The 21,531-nt window shown below is 55.5% G+C and overlaps 1 protein-coding gene across 4 annotated transcripts in view; it reads right to left on the bottom strand.

Annotated features, from left to right (window-relative positions):
• Window positions 1-21,531, bottom strand: part of RALGDS (ral guanine nucleotide dissociation stimulator) — a 56,625-nt gene that overhangs the window by 19,500 nt on the left and 15,594 nt on the right. For 3 of the 4 annotated variants that reach the window (XM_053996164.1, XM_053996165.1, XM_053996166.1), the window contains exon 1: window positions 4,043-4,438. The exons of the other annotated variant lie outside the window; for it this stretch is intronic. In XM_053996164.1, coding sequence (XP_053852139.1) covers window positions 4,043-4,222 — 180 coding nt within the window. In that variant the 5' untranslated portion in view covers window positions 4,223-4,438. Of the gene's footprint in view, window positions 1-4,042; window positions 4,439-21,531 lie in introns of those variants that run through there. 4 annotated transcript variants of the gene reach the window in all.

The following is a 21,531-nucleotide window of genomic DNA, read 5'->3' as shown; positions in this document are numbered from 1 at the left end:
CCCGCCAGCAGCTCAGCCAGCTTTGTATCCAAATCCTGCTCCTTAGCAACCACATTTTTTTCCCCCCTCTTGCTGAGTCCGTGGGAGATGAAGAAATATTTGAGAACTGAGACAGCCCCGCTGCAAGGATATATTTAAATAAAAGGAGCATGGACGTTTGAAAGCCAGTCATTAGGCAGCTCCGGAGATAAGGGCATCAGAGAAAGTGTGAGCAGGGCATACCCAGCCTTTAAATGTGGTCTGGAGTGACCTAAATAAGCTCTTTCCTCCTTCAATTACACTCCCCTCGGGGGACACAGTGGCTGGTTAGAGCTGGGAAGGGAGATGGAGGAGCTGCTGGCCAGAGCAGCTCAGGGGGCCCTAAAAACAGGTCATGCTCTGGCCCTAAGAGTGGGGTGGTCACAGCCAGATCCCAAATCCCAAACAGTGGTGGGTGCTAAATGAGACCCATCCCTGCAGGCACAGCTGGCCTGATGCTCCTTTTGCTCATCACACCCCAAAGCCAGGCCCAGGGAAGTGGGGAAATACTCCAAGATTGCATTTACTTGCCCCTGCCTGGTGATGCCACCCTGAGAGCCAGAAAAAAAGAGGCTGCAGTGGAGCATTAGTCTGATCTGGGCCAGGGGGCTGAAGCTGAGTGATGCTGAAGCACAGGGCTGGCCTGGGGGATAGTTTGCCCATTCAGCCTGTGAACAACCACAGATTTCAGTTTCCAGGGCTGCCAGTCTGGTACTAAATCCACTAAAACCTGAGTGAGACCCCAGTATGGGAATCCCCACCCTTATGGAAACATGGCACAGCAGCCTCTGAGTAAAACAATTATTACACAAACACATTTGGAAGCTTCTCTTCAACCATATCAAGCAATAATAATTAAAAAAAACCCTCCCACCCTCTGTTATTCCCACCCTGCATCAGCCACCAACAATCAGCATCCCAGCCTGCTCCAGGCCTCACCACCAAACCTCTCTGGAAGGGAGCCAGAAGGTAGGTCCCCATCCAAGAAATACCAACAGATGATGTTCATCTGGCAAATTGCAAGGGACATATCAGGTTGTGCCTGGGGGAGGAGAACAGGCTGGGAGAAAAGGATCTTATTCCAAAGGCACCATAGGAAGTGAAAAGAAAATGGCTTTTAAGAGATATCTTTGCCTCTCCCTCACAGCTGTAAAGAACAAGCACTGACCTACAAGGCATCTGGGCTGAGCAATTCAAGTTTTCAAGGATTCATTTAGCAACTGAAAATCTCCTAATTGTTCAGAAAACAAACACAGCCAGAATTACAAGGACTTTTTTTATAAGGGCTTTTTTTATGAGTCAGCCCAGCCTCCTCAGAGGTTCAGCAACATCAGCTGCATGAAAGTTTCAGTCTGTGTCATCTGCAGTGGTGTTTTGGGCCATTCCTGGCCAGCAGGACCAGGAGGGCCACCAAATTCACTCTGTGGCTCCTGCAGGACTGGAAGGATTGACACTCACTGCTGAATATGGAATGGATTGGAACTGAAAAGGTCAAAACAAAAGGTCTGCAAAACTGCTCTGTCAATCCCCCACTTGAGACAGTCGGTTTAAGTTTTCCATCCCCCGTGGTTCAAATCCTGGTGAGAACACTTGGCTCACAGTGATGCCTGCTGATCGATACGGTTGCTGTGGGATACAGGCAAAGTCTTCCCTGCTGCCATCCCCTGGGGGCTCAGCGAGGACCAGAGAGAGCCACGTTCCCTGCAGCCTGCCCAGCAGCTTTCCAGGGATCCTCCATTCCCTGTGGGACCAGACTGTCCACCCACGAGCTCTGCCAAAATCCAGCACAGCTCCCTTTTGGCTGAGGTGACAAAGGTCCCGCCGTGTCCCGGGGACTGTCACTGGGGCTCAGCAGAACACTGATGGTCCCTGGGGGATCTTATTCAAATAATCTGCCTTCTCCTCTCAGTGTGCATCTGCAGCTCTGCCTGAGGATTGCAACCCCACCAGGCCGCCACAGTTGTCACAACAGTGACACATTTTTTCCTCTCCCCGCTCATGCAATGAACACCCTGTGCCTCCCAAAGCTGCTCAGGAGGCCACGGGTCACAGTGCACCCCTCTGGGCCGCCCCTTTTCTCACCATCACTTGGAAATAGGAAAAAAGAAGGAATTTCTGTTCAGGACTGGGAGGAAATCTCGAGTGAGCTGCTGGGGCTGTGCTCTGACCATTCCCCAGCACAAACCCACGCACAGGCCAGGGCAGAAACGTGGGCACAGACAGCTCGGGAGGGGCTCTGGCTGGCAGCTGTGCCCGTGCCATGCTCAGGTGAGCGGGGTTTGCTCAGGGCCAGTGGGAGCCATGCATAAAACATGAGCCTCCCTCAGCACCATCACTTTTCCCTCACAGCCGCATCGCCCAAGATGCTCCAAAGCCTCTCCTGAGCTCCAGAGCCTCCTCCAGGCGGGGCACATTGTGCCAGGCAGGCTGTCCCCTGGGAAGAGAGGGGCAGCACGCTGCATCACCCCCTCTTTTCTCCCCCTGCTCCTGCTCTCCTCGCCAAAAGCGCGGCCCCTCAGCCTCCCGGAGCGCCGCGGGCCGAGGCTGGACTTCCTGCCAGGCATAACACGAACCAGATGATGTACTGCGAAGCATGTCAGTACGCCCACCCCCAGGAGAGACGGGCGGGGAGGGGAGAGGGGGGAAAACAAGCTGGATGGAGCTTTCATGAACTCTCACAGAGCTGATGAGCTCTGCCACCAGGCCAGAGGTGAAGCGGAACAGCCGGAGCCTGAGCTCATCCCTTCCTGACCAGGACTTTCCATCACAGGTTGTGGGGTTGATTGTTTGGCAGAAGGAGCCACTGCCCTCCCCGAAACGCTGGCTGCCCTCAGCGGATATCTGCACAGCAACTAGAGAGGTTTTAGTGGCGATTCCCCCCCTCCACCGCCCCCATTCCAGCGGGAAGCATCCAGAGCAGCACATCTGCAGCTGGCTCTAAATCCCAGCAAAGCCAGACTTGCTGACCCTCGCTGGTATTAACCCCTGCACCGCCAGGGCTGCGACTTCTGAGCAGCAAAACCTTCCGCCCGCTGAGCTCCTCCTGACACACCGTTTGCTCCCAATCAGCGACACTCCCACCACACCGATGACGATCATCCATTAGTAAGATAAAAGGCCCAGCTCTGACTCAGATTATTTCGGGTGCCTCCACATGCAACTGCCATCAACAAAGCACTCGGGCCTCGCTGGGACCAGCCTGACTTTGAGCCACCCGAGGCTGAACCCAAACAAGCACAAATATTTTTGCATCCTCCAGGAAAGTCCTCCCAATGCCCGTAACCTTCCCAGAGGACACTTTTGTGGTTTGGACAAGCCTGAAGCCTTTACAAACAGCTCAGATCTGAGCAGACTCCTGCCTCCCGCAGCCAGAGTCTCAAATTAAATATTAAAAGCCCGAAGTTTCAACAATCTGCCCCTTTCCCTGGGTGCCTGGAGGGAGAGCATCTGGTTTCTCCCTACAGAGCCTGGCAGCTGCCTGCCAGTCCCCAGGGGCACAGGGACTCACAGCAAAAAAAAGCCAAGCAGGGACACCCATTTGTTCAATAAAAAGAAACACCTAAAGCACCTGGAGGGGCCTACAAGAAGGCTGGTGAGACTTTTGCAAGGGCATGGAGTGGTAGGATTTAAGCTGAAGGAGAGTAGATTTAGATTAGATATTAGGAAGAAATTCTCTGTGAGACTGGTGAGGCACCGGCACAGGGTGCCCAGAGAAGCGGTGGCTGCCCCATCCCTGGAAGCGTTCCAGGCCAGGCTGGACGGTGCTTGGAGCAGCCTGGGGTAGTGGAAAGCGTCCCTGCCCATGGCAGGGGTGGGGAAAGATGATTTTTACGGTCCCTTCGAGCCCAAACCGCTCCGTGATTCCATGAAACAGAATTCTGCGAAACACTCTGCGGATGCCCACAAACTCCGGGCCAGCCCTACCCGCGCTGCCAGCGAGGCGGAGCCCCCCAAACCCGCGAGGGGCGCGCAGCGGGGCCCGGCCCGCGCCCCAAACCCCGCATCCCCGCATCCCCGCACTCACCTCCAGCGGCGGCAGGTCGGGGTCGAGCTGCGTGAAGCTGTGCAGCACCACGGGGCTGCTCTCGCCGGCCACCTCCAGCCTGACGCCGCCCCAGAGGCTCCGCGCCCGCCGGCAGCCCTCGAACATCCTCTCGGGGCCGGCGGGGACATGGTGCGGCGGGGCCCGGCGGCGGCTCACCATCGGCGGGGCCGCCGCATCCCCGGCCCCGCAACCCGCCGCCGGCCCCGCCAGCCCCCCCGGCTGCCCGGGGAGCCGCAGCGGGGACGTGGGGGCGATGCTCGGGGGGGAGCCGCGGCGGAGCGGAGCGGTGCGGAGCGGTGCGGGAGCGCCCGCAGCAGCGGGGCAGGCGCCGGGAGCCCGCGGCCGCCCCCGCGCCGAAACAGCGGCCTGATGTCACGGCGGGGCCGGGACGGAGCTCGGCTGTAAACCAGGCACTGGATTTCCTCCCGCAGCCTCCGCCCGCCCCCCGGGGGCCGGCCCGGCGCGGCTCGGCCCCCTCGGGGAGGGGGGACGGGGACACGGGAGGCGTGAAAAGCCCCGAGGCCGCACAAAGGGGCGGCCGGCGGGAGGAGGATGCTCGGGGGGCTGCGGGGACGGCCAGAGCTCCAGTCCCAGCTGGGCGGGGGAACCGCCGGGGTGTTTCCATTGATGGGAAAGGCACACAGGTGACAACGGCTCTGGGAGGGGATCTTTGTGTCACCAGGTGCTCGTGAAGCACCTGGGGTTCACGCACCGCTAGCCAAAGAAAAAGTGTTAACTGCGAGCGCGTGAACACCATCAGCACGTGTTTTCATCTGGGCATTATCTCAGCCCGGGAGCTCAGCCCCCCACCAGCAGTGCTCAGCCTCTCGCTGGCCACAGCTGGGCCCCTCGCTGGCCACAGCTGGGCTTGGTGACACGGTCACAGCCCTGCGGGGCAGCAGGCGGTGTCCCCTGTGGGATGAAGCGATGTGACCCACGTGAGTCGGTGCCAGGCCCCCCACGCACAGGCAAAGGGGGGATTTGGGACCAGGGCACCTGCTCTCGGCCCAGCAGGGACTCTGGGAAAGCAAAACAAGCCTGGGGGACAGCAGGGCTGCAGATCCCACTTTAGAGAACCCCTGCGACATAATTTTGTTTTCAGAGGCAGAGAGAAACGGGCAGAACTGTTTGTCATTCATCAGCCCCCTGCGCTGAGCACTGCGTGCTCCAGCTCTCCCCTGCTCTTCCCCTTCCCTCCTCACACACTGCTCAGAAACTGCATCACAGGGTCCGGGCAGTTGTTGCTGACACCACCAAAACCCGGACTTTCATGCCTCAGCTCCCTCTGCAGCTGAAATAACATCGGCCTCCCAGGGCCTTCCAGCCCTGCAGCTTTATTTCCAGTGAGGATGGAGCCAAGGCTCACATGTCCAGCTCTGCCCAGGGCACCAGCAGCTCCTGCCCGGGCAGGAAGGGATTAACAAAGCTGCCAGGCTGTGATAGGCTTCCAACTGGAAAGTTTACCAGGCAGAAGGATGAGCCAGGACAACGTGGGCTATTGTCCTGCTTTATCTGGAGCCAAAGAGGTCAAAGGGGACTTCCTGGACATCCTGGGAAAGGGGACCCAGCCCAGCAGCAGGGCCTTGCACTGCCCGTGGCAGCCCCACATCTCTGGGGGCAATACACACTTTAAGCCTGCCCAGGCACGGAGATCCAGCCCTGATCCCTGCCCAGGTCACCCTGCAGTGCCAGGTGGGTCACTGCAGCTCTCTCCACCGCAGAAGGATGTGATGCTGCTCCCTGCAGAGGTGTCCCCAGCCCCACTGACACGTCATGCAGGAACCACGTGGCACTGCAAGATGTGCTGTGAAACTCAGGGCCGTGCATCCCTTTGCTCAGGACACGCTAAAATCAGAGGCAGGGACCTGTTTTCCAGCAGAAATCAGTGCTGCCTCTCTGGGCTGCGAAATATTTGGGAGGGAGACTCTGCTTTGCTTCGTTTTTGAGTCTTAGGGCAGAATAATCACAGCCCACCCCTGGAATCGCTTGGCATGGCTCGAGGGCACACAGCAAACAACAGCAGCACTCATTTTCAGCTGGCAGAGCCCTCCCAGAGCCTCCAGCTTCGTCTGACCTCTGCAGAAAGATGCAGCTCTGTTTGATGGGCAATTTTCACCATCCCTCGGTTGACCACTAAAGATGGTTTCAGGGGAAAAACACTTCTGATAATGGATAATAAATAATATAAGGCAGGAAGGCAACTGCAGGGGTTTAAAAATAGCCAGTCAGCTTCCTTTCTCCTCTCTTGGGAACCTTCTGGGTCTGAAAAGCAAAACACTCCAAGCAGGGTCAGGAGCCCAAGTTCAGGATGTTTGCTCTGCGTAGCTAACCCCAAACACTCAGCTGTCAGGGGCAAGGCTCTTGAAAATCATGAGATTCAAAACAAATAACTTTTCAGGGCTTCTTATTTGCCTCTAAGCACACAGGTGAAAGGGAACAGGCAGTATCACAGCCTCAGGATTCCCTCCTTGAAGGTCAAGAAATTGTTGCAAAATGTGATTAATTGACATGCACATGACTTCAGGGATTTAAGAAAACGATCAATGCTTGAGTGACTCATTAAAAAAATATACTGCCAATTTGCACTTGGCAAACTCAGCAAGAAACTTTTCACAACGCACTGAGCTTTTCCTTGGCATCTGTAAATGTCCCATCAACTCTGGCAGGCCCAGGAACTGGGTGCTGTGGGAAATCCACCGATTTTTGTCTTTCCACCACTCTGAAATCAGCTCTTGGCTGGATAAACACAAACCCACACAGCCAACACCGGAGCAGCTCTGCTCCTCTGCCACAGTCTCCAGCCTTTCCTGCAGGGTCAATAACGTGGAGAGGGTAACACAGAGAAGCTTTTGGAAACTTTAAGCCAGTTTTCTGGTCTGGGAATCAATTTGGGTCAATCTGTTATAGTCAGGACCTGCAGATTCAGACCTCAGTTAATAACTGGGCTCAGCCTGGACCCCGAGTTGTCTCTCCCCAGCAAGTGGTGTCTGAGCATTCCCTCAGCTGCATCCTCCAGCCCTCCTTTGCTTTCATCTCCCTGCTCTGCTGCTCAGTGGGGCTTTCCAGCATCTTTCCTACAGGGCAAAACTCACAGTGACCCAGTTCCTGCGCTCAGTGCTGCTGTGGGTTTGGTTTTTTTTGCCATCAAGTGAGGCTGCCCACCCCAAAGCATGGCTCGCAAACACTTCCACAGGAGCTGCTCCTGCCTGGCATCAGCTGCAAACAACCCAGTGCTCCTGCCACCACCCTCAGGGCAGTGCCAGCACCCCCAGGGCACTGCCAGCACCCCGACAAACCCGTACTCCCTTTGAGCCTCAGTGAAACCACAGCGGGACCGATGCCAAGAGCTGATCTCAGCCCTGAGCAGAGAAGGCAGGAATAACCCTCACCACCTCTAACTGAGCCCCTCTGGAGCATCACACACCTCCAGCTTTCACTGTTGGACCAGCAAGGGACCCAGGACCCAAACCAGCAGCCTCTGAGGGGAACTGGGCTGCTTTATGTGGGAGTTGCAACATTATCCGGCCTCTGTCCCAGCTCTGGCACCAGCTCACAAGGCGAGTCTGTGTCAGGCTCTGACATGGGGCCCTTAGCACTTCCTTCTATTGTGCAGCTGGGGAAGCCCTTTTTCTTGCTGTTTTCGAGGCATTTTGGAGGAAAAGTGCTACCTAGTTACAAGAATTACTAACTGGAGGTTAGGCATTATGTGCTAGATCAAAATCTTTTGGGCATTCCAATTTTAATTGGAAAAGACTTTTGTTTTCACTGCTCAGGCTCAGCTGGAAGGTTATTTTATAAGAAATAATAATAATAATAATAATAATAATAAAACAGTAAACAACCAGTACTATCTCTTCCACTTCAGGATGAGGGGGAAAGCTTGTGCAAGAAGGGAAAATTACGTCACTGCTCTGTCCATACAATCTGTACAGAGATGTGAGATTGGGTCCCCACAAAACTGGGGACCAACAGATCTCAGACCCTCACAGATCCAGTTCTCACTCCCAGCGTGATCAATGCCCTGATTTAACCAGATTTTAGATGAGAGCCACCCACCACTTGCCACAGCTTACAGCAGGCATGGATTTTAGGAGATTCTCTGCCGAGTATTTCAGATCCAGGGCAGTTGGGTCACTCTGCCTCCAGGTTTTGGCTGTTTTTTGGGGCTGTTTTTGACAGATCAGGCACTGTGAACTCTGTGCTGGCAGGGAGGAAGGCTGGCTTGGGCTCTCCTGCCCCTTGTGCCCCTTGTGCCAGGGACAGCTGTTCCCCAGCTGCAGCACCCCCCGCTCCCCTCAGCCCCCCATGGGCAGCCGGGTTAATTCGGGAGCACAGCTCTCCTCCACACCAAGCATTAACACAGCCAGGCAAGCCCCTAATTACTGTCAGCTCCTAGCAGAGGAAGCACAGCAAATCCCCGGGCAATCAGGATCTAAGAGTCTCCATCCAGCTATTCTGTGTTTCATTTCCTGCAGCCCCCGTGCTACGGCAGCTCCTGCCGAGGCTGCCGGCTCCTGAAGCTCAGCAATTATTCCACAAGCCTTGGAGACTCAAGAGCTTGCAGGAATATTTCCCCTCCATCCTACTCCTTACACCACCCCCTTGGCCGTAGCAGAATCACAGATTTTTTTTGGGGGGATTGGGTTTTTTATATTCCAACAGGTTTGGGTTGAAAGGGACCTAAAAGATTATCTCGTTTAACCCCTGCCATGGACAGGGACACCTTCCACTATCCCAGGTTGCTCCAAGCCTGGCAACACTTCCAGGGATCCAGGGGCAGCCACAGCATCCCTGGAAAACCTGTGCCAGGGTTTCACCACCCTCACAGGGCGCATTTCTTCCTAATATCTAATCTAAATCCACTCTCCTTCACTTTAAAGCCATTGCTCCTTGTCCTGTCACTCCAGACCCTTGTCAAAATGTGCCCACAAAGCTGAAGACAGCAGAGCCCAAGGTGTGAAAAGCACTGAGAGACCTCAGGGCACTGCTGGCAGGGGGATGCAGGGACCAAAGCTCATGGTCACAAGACACCCAGTGAGTTTTGTTAGGGACATCCCCACACCGGGAGGACGCTGCAGCTCCTGGTGGCAGCGTTTTCCCTTTTCCCACGTGGCTCTCCCCGGAGTGCAGAGTTCAGCAGGCTTTAAGCTGCTGCAGACACACCAGAGCTCCTCTGCTAAGGACCATTATTTCTTGAGCTGTTTGTCTTTAAAGGCAGCTTTTATCTTCCTATCACCTTTCTGCCAGAGTGTTTCAGTCAACTCTTTCAAGAAATACCACCTAAGGTGCCTGCAACCAAAAGGAAAACAGGAAAAACATTTCTCCCTGTTGCTTAGCAATCAGTGTGTGGCGGGTTCAAGCCTCCCAGGTGCTCCGTTATTTTAATTTCCATCCTTGCTTGCTTGGCTTCTCTGCAGAACAGCCAGGGAAAGGAAAACCACTGGTAGAAAAGAGGGGAAAGGTTATGGAGCCACAAAAAAATTGCAGGGAAAGGTGGGAATAGGTGTAGCCCCTCAGGATAAGGGGAACTCAGTTCTGAAATCAAGCCATTCCTTCTCATCTGCCAGAAAAATTTAATGAAATAGTGAGATTTCATTTTATATTGAAAACACACATCCACTGCCTGGGTGGATACAGAGCAGAGCAAAGCTCTGGCTCTGCTCACCTTTCAAAAACACATCCAAGGGCAGGCAGTACAATTTTCCACCCACAACAACCAGCCAGAATGACACGTTCAGCTGAATCGTGTAAAAGGAGAATCCCAGAAACACGAGGCTCTGGAAACTGATCCACGGAGAAATCCCAGTGGATAACAGGGAAACTTTGCTTGGCAGAGCAGCTCTTCCTCCTCCTCCTCCTCAGCTCCTGCCCCAGCCCAAGCTCCAGCCCTGGTGGGCTGTGCTGCTGCAGGGACAGGTACACCCACCTCACCTGAGCCAGGCACACAGGTGGGGAGCTGGGACTGGCCTGTGCATCCAGCCAGGAGAGCAGCTTTATTCCAGCTTTATTCCCACTGCCTCTCCTGCGCTAGGGAAGGCCAGGAGAGGCTCCCCTTGCCCTCTGCACGTGCAGGGCATCCCCTGGGGACCGCTGTGACCCCACTCTGCTCATTCTCGTCTGTGTCACCAGCCCAGCACACTCAGACTCAGCTCCCTGAACGTGAGCAGCACCATTCACTGCCCTGCTGCTGGAAGGACGTGCCTGGACACACACAGGGGAGGGAATGAGGCCACAGAACTGCTGAGAAGTCCAAGAGAAAAGTGATGCCACAGCACAGGCACAGGGAAGAAGCACATGGAGTTGATCGCTTGCACAAGATTATATTATATCATATCATATCATATCCAAAGGCCAGCTTAAAAATGGAGCCAAACAGGTTGCAAGGTGCTGAGTTGATCTGAAGAGATACAGGTAGGGAAATAAAACAGATTTGCACAAAGTTATCCCAGTATAGGAAATCAGGTGGAACAGATTTAAATGCCAGGTCATGGGGATAAACGAAGCAACAGGAAAGTTACACACGCACCACGTTAATAACATCAATAAATAACTGAGATTACTGAAAATAAGAAACCCAGTTAAACAGGAACAGAGCCCCTTAAGAGGGGATATGAAAAGGATGTTCCAACAATGGTCCTGTATCTCCTCTCACCGCACAAACGTCAGGGAAAGCATAAATCAAAACCCAGACGCGTCGGGAAGCTGCAGGAAAGCTTGATCTGAAGTGAGGAGTGAAACCTTGGAGCCAGGCTCCAGCAGAGTGAAGAGCTGATGGGATTGAAAGCCAGCAGCCAAGAGAGGAGCCAGAGGGCCGGCACAGCCCCAGGGATGAGGGAGAGGAGCTGCAGGAGGAGCAGCAGCAGCAGAGACGTCCGGCAGCTGGAGCAGCAGCCAGCGCGCCCCGGTGCTGACACTGCACGGCCCCTGCCAAGTCATCTGGGCCAAATTCACCACGGGCTGGGCAGGGATGCAGTGAGTGGACATGAAAACATTCTGCTGTAACAGCCTGAGCACACACTTACTGGTGTTGTCCACGTGAGATTCAGGAAAAGGGGCTGGCAAGAGCTGGAGAGGGAAAGTTTCACTGCCCAGCCCTGAGCCAGCTATTGCAGAGATGAAACAAACAGTGACATGGCTGAAAAGTCAATTAAGAATTGGAAAAGTCTTTCAGTATTCCCAGGTATTGTTAGGCACTCAGACAAAGGATGTTTAAAAAAAATTATTTTCCCTTTGGTGATTACCACTTTGAAACGTTTCCGCTCCGCATTGTTTTAGAGGGGGAAGTTATTCCAGGGCCTCTCTCCATGGCCAGCAGAACTCTTTTTGTTGTGGGGGTTTTGGCATGGAGGAGCAGTGCTCTCCCAAACAATACTGTATGCCAGTGACTGAGGGCCAGGTTTGTCCCTCAGTTACAGTGGCAGAAATATCAACAAACTCATCAAGTGCCACCAGGTCACACCACGGCTGAGTCCAGCCACAGTGCTGCTGACCCTCCCAACTTTTTGCTTTCGAGTCCATGATTTATGTTGTTTTTCCTTCAAGCCTTGGCTCTGGGAATCACGTTGAGTGCCAAAAGAATTTCAGGTTTTATTAAAATAAAAGGTTATCCCATGAGCACTAAAACTACTTGTGTTGCTTCCTATGGTTTTGTGTCTCGAGACTGGTTTTCGTGCCTAAAAATGTACGAACTGAGAATGAAAATGTTTTTGTGGTTAAGTGTTTGTAAAGAGCATCTCCCACGTGGATTTGCTGGTGTCTAATAATACATGAACTCATGCTACAGATGTTTTGGGGCATTTACAAGATTCTTTTCCTCCTCTCAACCATCTCATTTCATCATCTCTGCATAGACTTAATTATCTGCGAGCCCTCAGCCAGATCTGCGCGACGCAGGTCGGCGGGTTCAGAAGTCATCTGGGGAGAGAGGGCACAGCCAGAGGGACACCGTGACAGCATCAGCCTGATTTTGGTAGGAAATTACATTTTAAGCTCTTTCTGGCTCCCCTAACTGCAGGGAAAACAGCGAGGAAACACGACCCAAGCTCCTGCAGGAGGGTCAGGGAGCAGACAGTGAGTGGAACACTCTGCTCCCCGAGGGGCTCACCCAGACTTTTACAGCAGTGGGGCCCTGAGGAGCTTCTCCCCTCTTTGCCTCCCGTGGCACAGAGTGCATGGCCTGATCCATCCGTTCCTGAGCTGCCAGCAGCATTGCAGGGTGGCTTTAACCCCAGCAGTGAGGATCAGACCCATATCGATGGCTCATTTCCCAGTGCCACTCGTGCCACGCGGGTACAGAGCAGTGTCAGGGTTTCCATGACACGTGGGCACGTAACACGGTGGCACAGACGGTGCCACCCAGCCAGGGCATGCACTGAGTCATCTCTCACAACAGCCAAACCCCCGGGGAGCTTCCCTTTCCCCCTCCTTGCCCCAGCCCTGGCTGAGAGTCACCTTTGACAAAGCTCCTTCCCAGGGTGGGTGTGCCAGGGCACAGCTGGCACTCGAGGGGCCCTGGGAGTGGAAGCGTGTCACAGGTCTCAGACGGGGTCTGGTGCCATTGTGAGGCCAGCTGGACTGTCAGCAGCAGCCAGGTCTTCGATTATAGATAAACAAATAACTGGGGAGGGCTGGAGAGCCCTCAGGGGCTGTGGGTGCAGAGGCGTCGGGAAAAGGTGGAGCTGCACCCACTTCACTTGTCTGCCTCCTCCCCTGTGCTTCCCGCATCCCTCTCCGCCAAACAGAAAGGGAAATCCGGGATTTTCAGCTGCTTTTGATTCCCTCTTGCTCTGCACACAGCTGGGTGGGGAGGGATCGATCTCCATTTCCTGCCTCCACACAGCTCCAGGGCTGCCCAGGCGGGATCCCCCTGGTCAGGGGCTCCCCGACCCACACCCATGACACTGCCAGACCCCACAGGGCTGGAACAGCTCCTCCATCCCGCTTCCCCTGCCCTCAGCTCTTCTCCCCAGAGCCCCCAGAAGTGCCTCCCAGCCGCTCTGCGGGGCCAGCCCAGGCTCTGGCGCCACAAACCACATGGCCCCTCCTTCCTCGCTCCGTTGCAGTTTCTAACTCGCACTCAGTTTCCAGTATGGGAAGGAGAAGTGCTGGGGAAGGCACCGTGATGAAAGAAAAACCCCTGACTCTCAGAGCAATGCACACGGGAGCCTAAAGGGAGAAGGATGAGCAGAAAGGGGTTATTAAGGGAGATTTTGGGGTGCTGCTTTCCTGGCAGGCAGGAGAGGAAGCCCCTTTGTCTCAGGTCAGCACTGCATTTCCCTGTCACCAACATCACAGCCAGACACTGCCAAGATTGTCACACCCAAACCAGCCTTGTCCTCCTCAATACACCCAAACCAGCCTTGTCCTCCCAAACAGCTCCTGAATGCCTCCAGGTGAAGGGCCTGATGCTCACAGCTGTCCTTTGGGAGCTCACAGCACCCGAGTTACAAAGGCAGCTGTCAGCAGGATGGGATTGGGTATTTCCCACTCCTGGGCTGTCAGCTGGAACCAAACCCCAATGTCCTGCTGCCAAAAGCTGCTGCAGCCCCAGCACACCCAGGGATAACCCCAGCACAAGCCCAGAGAAGCCAGGAGAGGAGTGATCACAGGGCTGAGGAGGTGCCTGCACAGCGGTGACAGAACAAAAACAACAAATCAGATTTTGGATGCAAACAGCCTTTGAGGTTCTTAAAGTCAGGCCTTCACCAGCATCTTTATAGAAGTGGTGCCCCAAAGCCTGAGCTCTGGACCACAACACTGGGGTGCACCATGTGCTGCCCTCTCCAGACACCACGAGTGATGCCACGCATGTGACTCCAGGAGCCCGGAGTTAAAAATACCAAATATCACAAGTTCTGCCCCAGCTGAACCAGCAGCCCTGCCTGTCCTGTTACACCACTGTCATATGATGGGGCAGGCAGGAGGATCTGGGGAGAAGCAACTCTGGCAGTGCAGCCAATCCTTCCAGCAGTGTTGACACCACAAAGCTCTCCAGGTTCATAAAAGAGCCAACACCGAGCTGCACCTGGCTGTCCCCCCTCCCTGTAGGGTTTTACCACCTCACGAACAATTACATGGAAACCAAAGATGCTCTTTGCATCTCAACAGCATTTAACAGCCAGCAGTGGCCAAATCTAGCTGTCACAGGACAGGGCTCCTGGCAGGGGTGTTTCTTAGCACTATTTGAAGCTCCCGTGGCTAAATCCAGCCCTACCTGGATGCAGCAGTGGTGCCTATCTGTGCTTGGCAATGCTTAACAAAAGCAAGCTGCTCTCTCCTGCACGGGGACACCAGCGAGCAGCGAGGGGCAGAGGATCCTCCAGAGCCGTGTGTCGGCTTTGGAGCCGAGCCGAGAGCCCCGGGGCTCATCGGTGCTGCCCGAGGAGCAGCTGTGTGTGACAAGAGGACGTCTCAGCGATGCCACGGGCCACAGGAGCGGTGCCATCACCTCTGTGGTGGCAGCCACATCCGAGGCCAGGCAGGGTCCAGCTCAAGGCGTGTCAGACACACTCAGGATTGCCACTCTCAGCTGTCTCGGCTGCTGCACGACCCCAGGGCTCCTTGAAACACGGGATAATTGCATGGGGTCATCTGGGACGGAGTTCCTGGATGGGAGATGCCCGCGGTTACACCCATGCTCTGCTGTTACGTGTAAAGGGTTGTGAATGGGGCACACCCTCCATTTCCCCCGTGTTTGCAGCTGGCACACTCCGAGTCATTGATTCTGTGGTGATGGTAGCCTCGTCCCTGCCCCAGGCCGGCTGCAGGACCTGGAACGGGAGGCTGTGCGGAGGAGGGGATGGAGCCACGGGCAGGCAACACCCTCACCTCCAGCTCAGCACCTCCGCCTAGGGAGGGCGGGATGGCCAGGGGCAAACAGTCCCCGTGCTGTGGCAAAGACCCAAAGCAGGCAGCAAACAGCCTGTCTCTGACGGCCTGTGCTGTGCCAAACCACTCAGCAAACTGGACTTGTCTTATTTGAGCGCACTTGGGCAGCGCTGGCAGCGCTCACGGCACACTCCTCCTATAAGAGCTGCTTCTGCCGGCGCTCCCCGAGCCCGCCGCACGGTGACAGAGACAGCAAACTGCACTGACGGGCCCTTACTGAATGGAACTGTCAGGAGGCAGCTGCTCCGCGGCCGATCTGCCGCGAGTCAGGGTGCCCAGCCCCGGGGGCAGGGATGGAGCCGGCTCCTGGCAGCAGCACACGGGCACCGGGAGCTGGCTGTGCAGCTGCCTCGGCAGCGCCCGGAGCCACGAGAAAGGCTCTGCCGATCCCACGGGATCGTCGGGATGGAAACTGAGAGCAGAGAGCGAGAGAAAGCTGAAAGTGCAGGGAAGAGATCCCATTTCACTGGAGAGGTGGAAAGTGCAAGAGCAGAGCCTGTACCTCCGGGAAAACCACGTCTACAGAGTAAAAGCTGCACGAGGAGCAAATTCTCACATTGCCCTCAAGCTTCAGACAGAGATGTTGGTGCTGAAGGATGGGGAGGAAGAGCAAAGAAGCAGAGAAGCACTCTAGGAGGTCACCTTGAACATCACGTTCTTAGCTAGGGACAGGTTGTAGTGCCACCAAAATCAGAGCCTTGGCCTGGATGTGCACCAGCCGAGGGTGTTTTACCTCGTTTTCTCAGAAGCACAGACCCAGCCCAAGCCACTTGGAAAAATACATTGAAAATAGATCGACTGAACAATTGCTGGAAACATCAGCTCCTTCTCTGCCTCGCAGTACACAGAGAATCAGCCCAGCTTTAATTGCACCAGTAACTCTCCGAGGGCAGCAGTGGGAGCTGGTCAGGCAAGTGCAGCCCCTGCAGTGAGCACACGTGAGGTGACCACCGCAGACCCACCGGTGTGGCCACACACGGGCGAGGCACAGACATTTGGTGAGCACCAGGCACCTCAAAACCTGCAGACAGCCTGTCCCAGAGGTGACAGAGTTCAGGCAATAATGACAAGCCCTTGGCCAGCAGGAGCCCCAAGACAGGCTGTACCCCAGGGAGCGGCGTCAGATGCTGGCTGAGGCTCCAGAGGTCTGTGCTCTCATTCCACTGCAGCAGCTCTTGTCTGCATCAACACCACCCTGCTACCTGCTTATTTGTAGTAACCCTGGTATTACTGGCCTGGCACTCCCAGGGCTGTATTTCTCATGTTTATTCGGTGTGGGAACACAGGCACAGGTGAATGTTTTAGCACCAGTGACCCAAACAGCAGCAACTGGGGACCCTTTTCCCCATCCCTTTTAAACCAGTGTAAGGGCTCAGCCACCACACCAACTCTTCCCTCTCTGAAGCCTCGCCCGGGGCTGGAAACGGGGATTGTCCCTCCTGGGACAGCATCAGCCAGAGGCACAAAGCAGTGTGTTCATGGCCTCACGTGTGCACCTGGAGGGGTTCAGATGGCTCGTGGGGCAGTGTTTGATGCCCGACACCAGCACTGGGACACCAGCACAGAGGCACAGAGCAGCAGAGGGGTTACACACAGCCCCGGGGGCTGCAGGGACACCCCAGCACTGCATGGATGTGCACAAATGGTGTGGGGTGGGCTTAGCCCTCAGCCTTGCCAGGGCAATTCTCAGAAATCACAAGACTTTACAGCGTGCTCCTAAATCTCTGCCCTTACAGACGAGAATTAAACCTGGGAGTCTTTTTCCACAGTTTCTCATTATCTCCAAAGAAACCAAGTGATGATTTGCCTGAGGGAAAAGGAGAGTTTGGCCAAGAGCAGGGATCGAGGAATTTGTTGTTTTTGACTGCAGCCGTGGTCAGGAAATGGTCCTAGAGCTCATTTTCAGCTCCTCCCTCTCGATAACATCTACCATATGCGCACAGTGGAAAAGAAACAGCCTTTGATACAGACACGGCAGACTTTGATTCACCACGGGGCCGTTGGCAGCTATCACTTCAACCTGGGATTGACACCAGCAGCAATTCCCTGTCCCTGTCTGACTCCCAGTTAAAGCCTTTCCAGCCCCGACAGCTTCAGTCTGGGATTGACACCAGCATCAGCTCCCTGGCCCTGTTTGACTTCCAGTTTAAGCCTTTCCAGCCACGATGGGGGAAGTAACACCATTCCCAAGGATTAATTTGCTATTTATGCAGCACTCCAAGGTGATACCGGTGCTGCGGACAGGAACAATGAAGCCGGAAATTAGCAGCTCGTTACTGCTGGTCTGAAAGTTTTCTTTCTGTGTGCCACAGGACAACGTTTCACCCAGGATGCCCGGGTTGCAGGCAGCTAAAACTCTTAAAACTCCGCCGAATGAGGTCTCAAATGCGGCAGGGAATAAGCCTGTGCTACGGCAAACCCGGGAACTAATCATTAGTTCCCATCTCCAGCTCCTCTGAGCCTGGCTCTAAGGTCAAACCAAGCTTTTATCTTCTCCTGTATTTCAGTATGCTGAGGAAAAAAAAAGATATTAGAGGAATAAATTAGCATGTGAAATGTAATTTAACTAATTAGCTCACTGGAGTGGAAAATATTTGCTAACCACTTTGAAGTCAGACCGACTGCACTTATTAGGACGTCAGAGAGGAGAAAGGAAGAAGGCAAAGATGAGGAGACCGCCAGGACAGGCTGTGGAGGATGCAAGTGCCCAGGCGGGACAATGAGATTTTCCCCCGATCGCTTCTCACTCTGCAGTGCTGGGAGAGCCCCCGGCCGTGCTGCTCTTCCCTGACCTGCCGGCCCCTGCAGCAAGGGAAGCTTTCCCAGCGCTTTCCATCACGGCACAACGCCGTGAGCGCTGCACGGCATCAGCCTGGCGTGCCCTGGGATGCCCAGCCGCGGCTGGAGCGGCTCACCAGGCAGGAGGGATGCGCTGGGAGCGGGCAGCAGCATCGCACCGCCGCGGGACATCGGCTCACGGCTCCCCCCCAGCCCCGCGGGCTCGCACCGGCACCGAGGGGATGTCGCCAATTAAGGTGACAATCAGCGAGCCATAAAGCTCCATCACGTCAGGGAACTGCCTGAGATGCCACAAAAAGCCGTTATATCACTTGCAACAGCCTGCTCATTGATTTCCCCACCTTGCAGACATAGAAACTGTTGCTCTTCTATTAGCAAAGCTTTGGAAATCCCTCCCCATCAGAGCAAAAGAGGCAGTCTGGGCAATTTTGCAACTGCTGTGGCTGAGTTATGAAAGGGGGGGATTGACAACCCCACTGAAAGCGATCAAGGGAGGCAGAAATGAGAGCCTCCTCTGCCTGATACACAGCACCACACCGAGGGTAACCTGGGGGGGATGTTCACCCCCACCCACCCACTGAACGTGGGCATGAGCACCTCCCTGCTGGTGAAACGTCCCCCAGAGGAGACCCAGTCCATTGCTGGGGCAGAGCAGTTTCCCTGAAAAACAGGAATATGAGCTGAGAACCCAACAGAGTTGCTGCCCTGGGAGAAGAGATTCGACCCAGAGGTTCCTGTTTTTGTGAGGTGTCCCCAACCTGGGCTTTGCCTTGCTCCTTTTTGTTTGCTCCCTGGGAATCCAGCCTGAAAAAGCTCAGTGGTGTGTTCAGAGAATGGTTTGCAGCAGGAGGAAAGCCCATTTTTCAGGCTCAGGGGTGGCCCAGATGTGACTGACACAGACAGACAGGATCCTGCAGAAGAGCCCAGGTAATGCAGCCCCTAAACTTTTCCCAACCTGCCTGTGTAATCTCCAAGAAGAAACGAAATTAATGAGCCTGAAATAGAAATTAAAGCTCTGAAATAGAGGGGGAAATGCCAACACTGCTCCCTCCCCGCTGCCCACGCAGACCGGGGAAGCGACGGCAGGAGATGAGCAGGGACCTGCGGGTGGGTGTGAGACACCAAACCCTGCCTGCCTGGGGGAATGTTTCAGCTCTGAAAGAGGAATTTCTCCATCACCTCACAGACAAAAACGCCACTCAGGATTTCCCTGCTGGGGAAATTCCCCATCTGTGTTCTGCAGCAGATGGAGATTCCAGCCATGGGACCCGCTGTGGCCCCACGTTCCAGGAATGGGAACTGAGCCTCAGAGCAGGGGTACATGAGCATGGAGAAGCAGAGCAGTCCCTGGCCCACCTCCTGCTCACAGGTGCTGCCAGTCAGTGTTTGCCCACGGGGGTTTCATCCCAGTCTGCCCAGTGCAGGAGAGGGCAGGGGCTGAAAGCACCAGTGAACATGGCTGGGCAATGTGAAAATGGGGACGCTGGAGACCCAGTCCCAGTGTGACCCCCTGGCAGCTGGAGTTTCCCCGGGAAAGCCCTAACCTCTCCTGTCCTGCACTAATGCCCTGGCCATGACCTGCGATCTGGGGACACTCTGATGTGCCAGTTACCAACCAGAGCCTCACTGCCAGGACTGGCTGTCACCCAGCAGCCTCCAGAGGGCTCATAGGAATTGTTAAAAACCCAGCCAAATAAGAAAAAAACCCCAGTACTAACATATTGCATAGCCCCCTTAAAAATTATTTCTCTTTTCTGCTAAAAACCAGGAATAGGATAAGCAAGCAGAGGTCCCTGAGTGACCCAGGCCAGGGCATTCCCTGTGCCCGGTCCCAGCCAATGCCCAGAGCAGGGAGGGAAGTGGGGAAGCCTCCACCTGTGTCGGGCAAACCCTGAGGATCCCCCTTGCTGCAGCAGGGGCTGCAGAGAAGTCCAGCACCAGACTGCACTGCTGAGCAGGAATGGAGATGGCCTGGCATAAACCTGGAGAAATCTGCTGCTTAGGAATCGAGCTGAAGGAGAATAAAGCACCCAGGCACTGCTTCACCCGCTCCAGCCACCTCCCTCCCTCCCTCCTTCCCAGGAATGCTGCAGGAGGCACCTGCCCACCCCTGGCACACCCCAGCAGCTCCGCAGTGGCCGTCACAGGTATCCTCATTATCCTCATTAGTGCAGCAACACTGTCGATCCTGGCCAAGCCCCCCGGGCTGTTTCTAAAAATAGGAGGCTCCCTGCAAGTCCCTTGTCCCTGCAGGGACACTCAGGATGCTGGGCTGGGGCTCCCCAGCCCTGCCAGGATCCAACACACCACCCTGCAGGAAAGTGCTCCCTCCTCCCGGGGAACTGGGCTCGTTTTTGTGCTCTCATTTCACCTCTTTAAACACACAGACAATGCTGAAGAGAAGGTAACGGTGATTGTGACAGAACAGTTGGTGGCCATGGAGAAAATCCAGATTTAAAGCTCCTGCAGTGACACTACACGCCCTGAGCACATACAGCAAGAGATGGGCTTTCCCTGCTCCAAAAATCAAAGCAAGTTTGGCCTCAAATTTTAACAGCACCTGGATCACACCCAAAACCCTTACACAGGTGAGACGCCGACCACTCACCACCCACCAGCCCTAAAAAGCATCGCCCCTGATTTTGGGTTCTCCAGTAGCTTTATCCCAGGGTCCCTCATGCACAGCCAGATTCGGAGTGTGTTTCTGTGAGGGGCAAGAGGAGCCCTCAGCAGGGATCCCCTGACCCACATTGGGAAAGCTCTGCCTCAATGCTGCAATCGACACCAATTTTTGCATGGTGAAGCAAACCCTGCAGCTGCAGCAGAGTGGGAGGGCAGGACCGAAGCCTGGTGACACCAGGCAGGGCAGCCTGGCAGATGGTGACACCAGGCAGCCACCAAGGTGTGTGAAGGCAGAGCTGCCTCGCAGGGCTTCACACCCACCAGCCACTCCAGGGCAGCAGAGCCAGGAGACGCACAGCAAACACTCCCTTTTGCATCGAGCCACAACACGACTCTTATTCCACACAGCAAGGCTTCCCCTCCCTCCCAAACCCCTCCTTTCGTTTTGGTGCCCTGGATTTGGCAAGCGCCACAGCCTGCCTCAGGATACAGCACTTCAGAGAGGAAACGGTCACATCTGGAGGCGGTGCCAGCTCTTGGCATCGTCAACTTTGCCAGAAGTTCACCACCCCCGGATGGTGCCGGGGTGGGGTCACAGCACCTCACGGCCCCTCGCACACCCACCGTGTCCCCGAGCCGGCCCCGGGCTCGCAGCTCCCTCGCCTTCTACTCACATCGTCATCCTGCACGCTCAGGGGGATATCCAACATGCACATCTGCACAGGCTGCACCAGAGCCTTCTGCACGTTGAACAAAGGTTTAGCCTCCATCTTCCCGGGGATGGAGGGGCTGCTCATCCTCCTCTCTCTCCTCCGCCGCTCCTCTCCCAGAAGCAGCTCCCGCCCAGGCGGCGAAGCCGACCGGAGATCTCTCTCTCTCTCCCCGTCCGATTTTGTCAGCACATCTTGCCAACAGCTGCTGCTCCTGCCGCTCCTACGAGGTCTTATTTCCTCCCTCGCGAATCAAAGAGCGGCGAGGAGCCGCACCGGGAGCTGAGCGTGCGCGCGTGTGAGCAGCGCGCCCGTGTGCGTGCGTGTGTGCGGCCGAGGCTGGGGAAGCAGCCCTCGGCCAGCCTGCCCCGGCTCCCTGCCTGCCCCCAGCTTCTCCTTTCTCTCGGGGTAAGCTCGGCGCCGGCTCCGGCTGCTGCTCGGCCCCGCCGG

This window comes from Vidua macroura, chromosome 21 (assembly GCF_024509145.1).
Source record: "Vidua macroura isolate BioBank_ID:100142 chromosome 21, ASM2450914v1, whole genome shotgun sequence".
Classification (NCBI taxonomy): domain Eukaryota; kingdom Metazoa; phylum Chordata; class Aves; order Passeriformes; family Viduidae; genus Vidua; species Vidua macroura.
The sequence above is the reverse complement of the archived record's forward strand: the minus strand, read 5'-3'. Positions and strand labels throughout refer to the sequence as shown.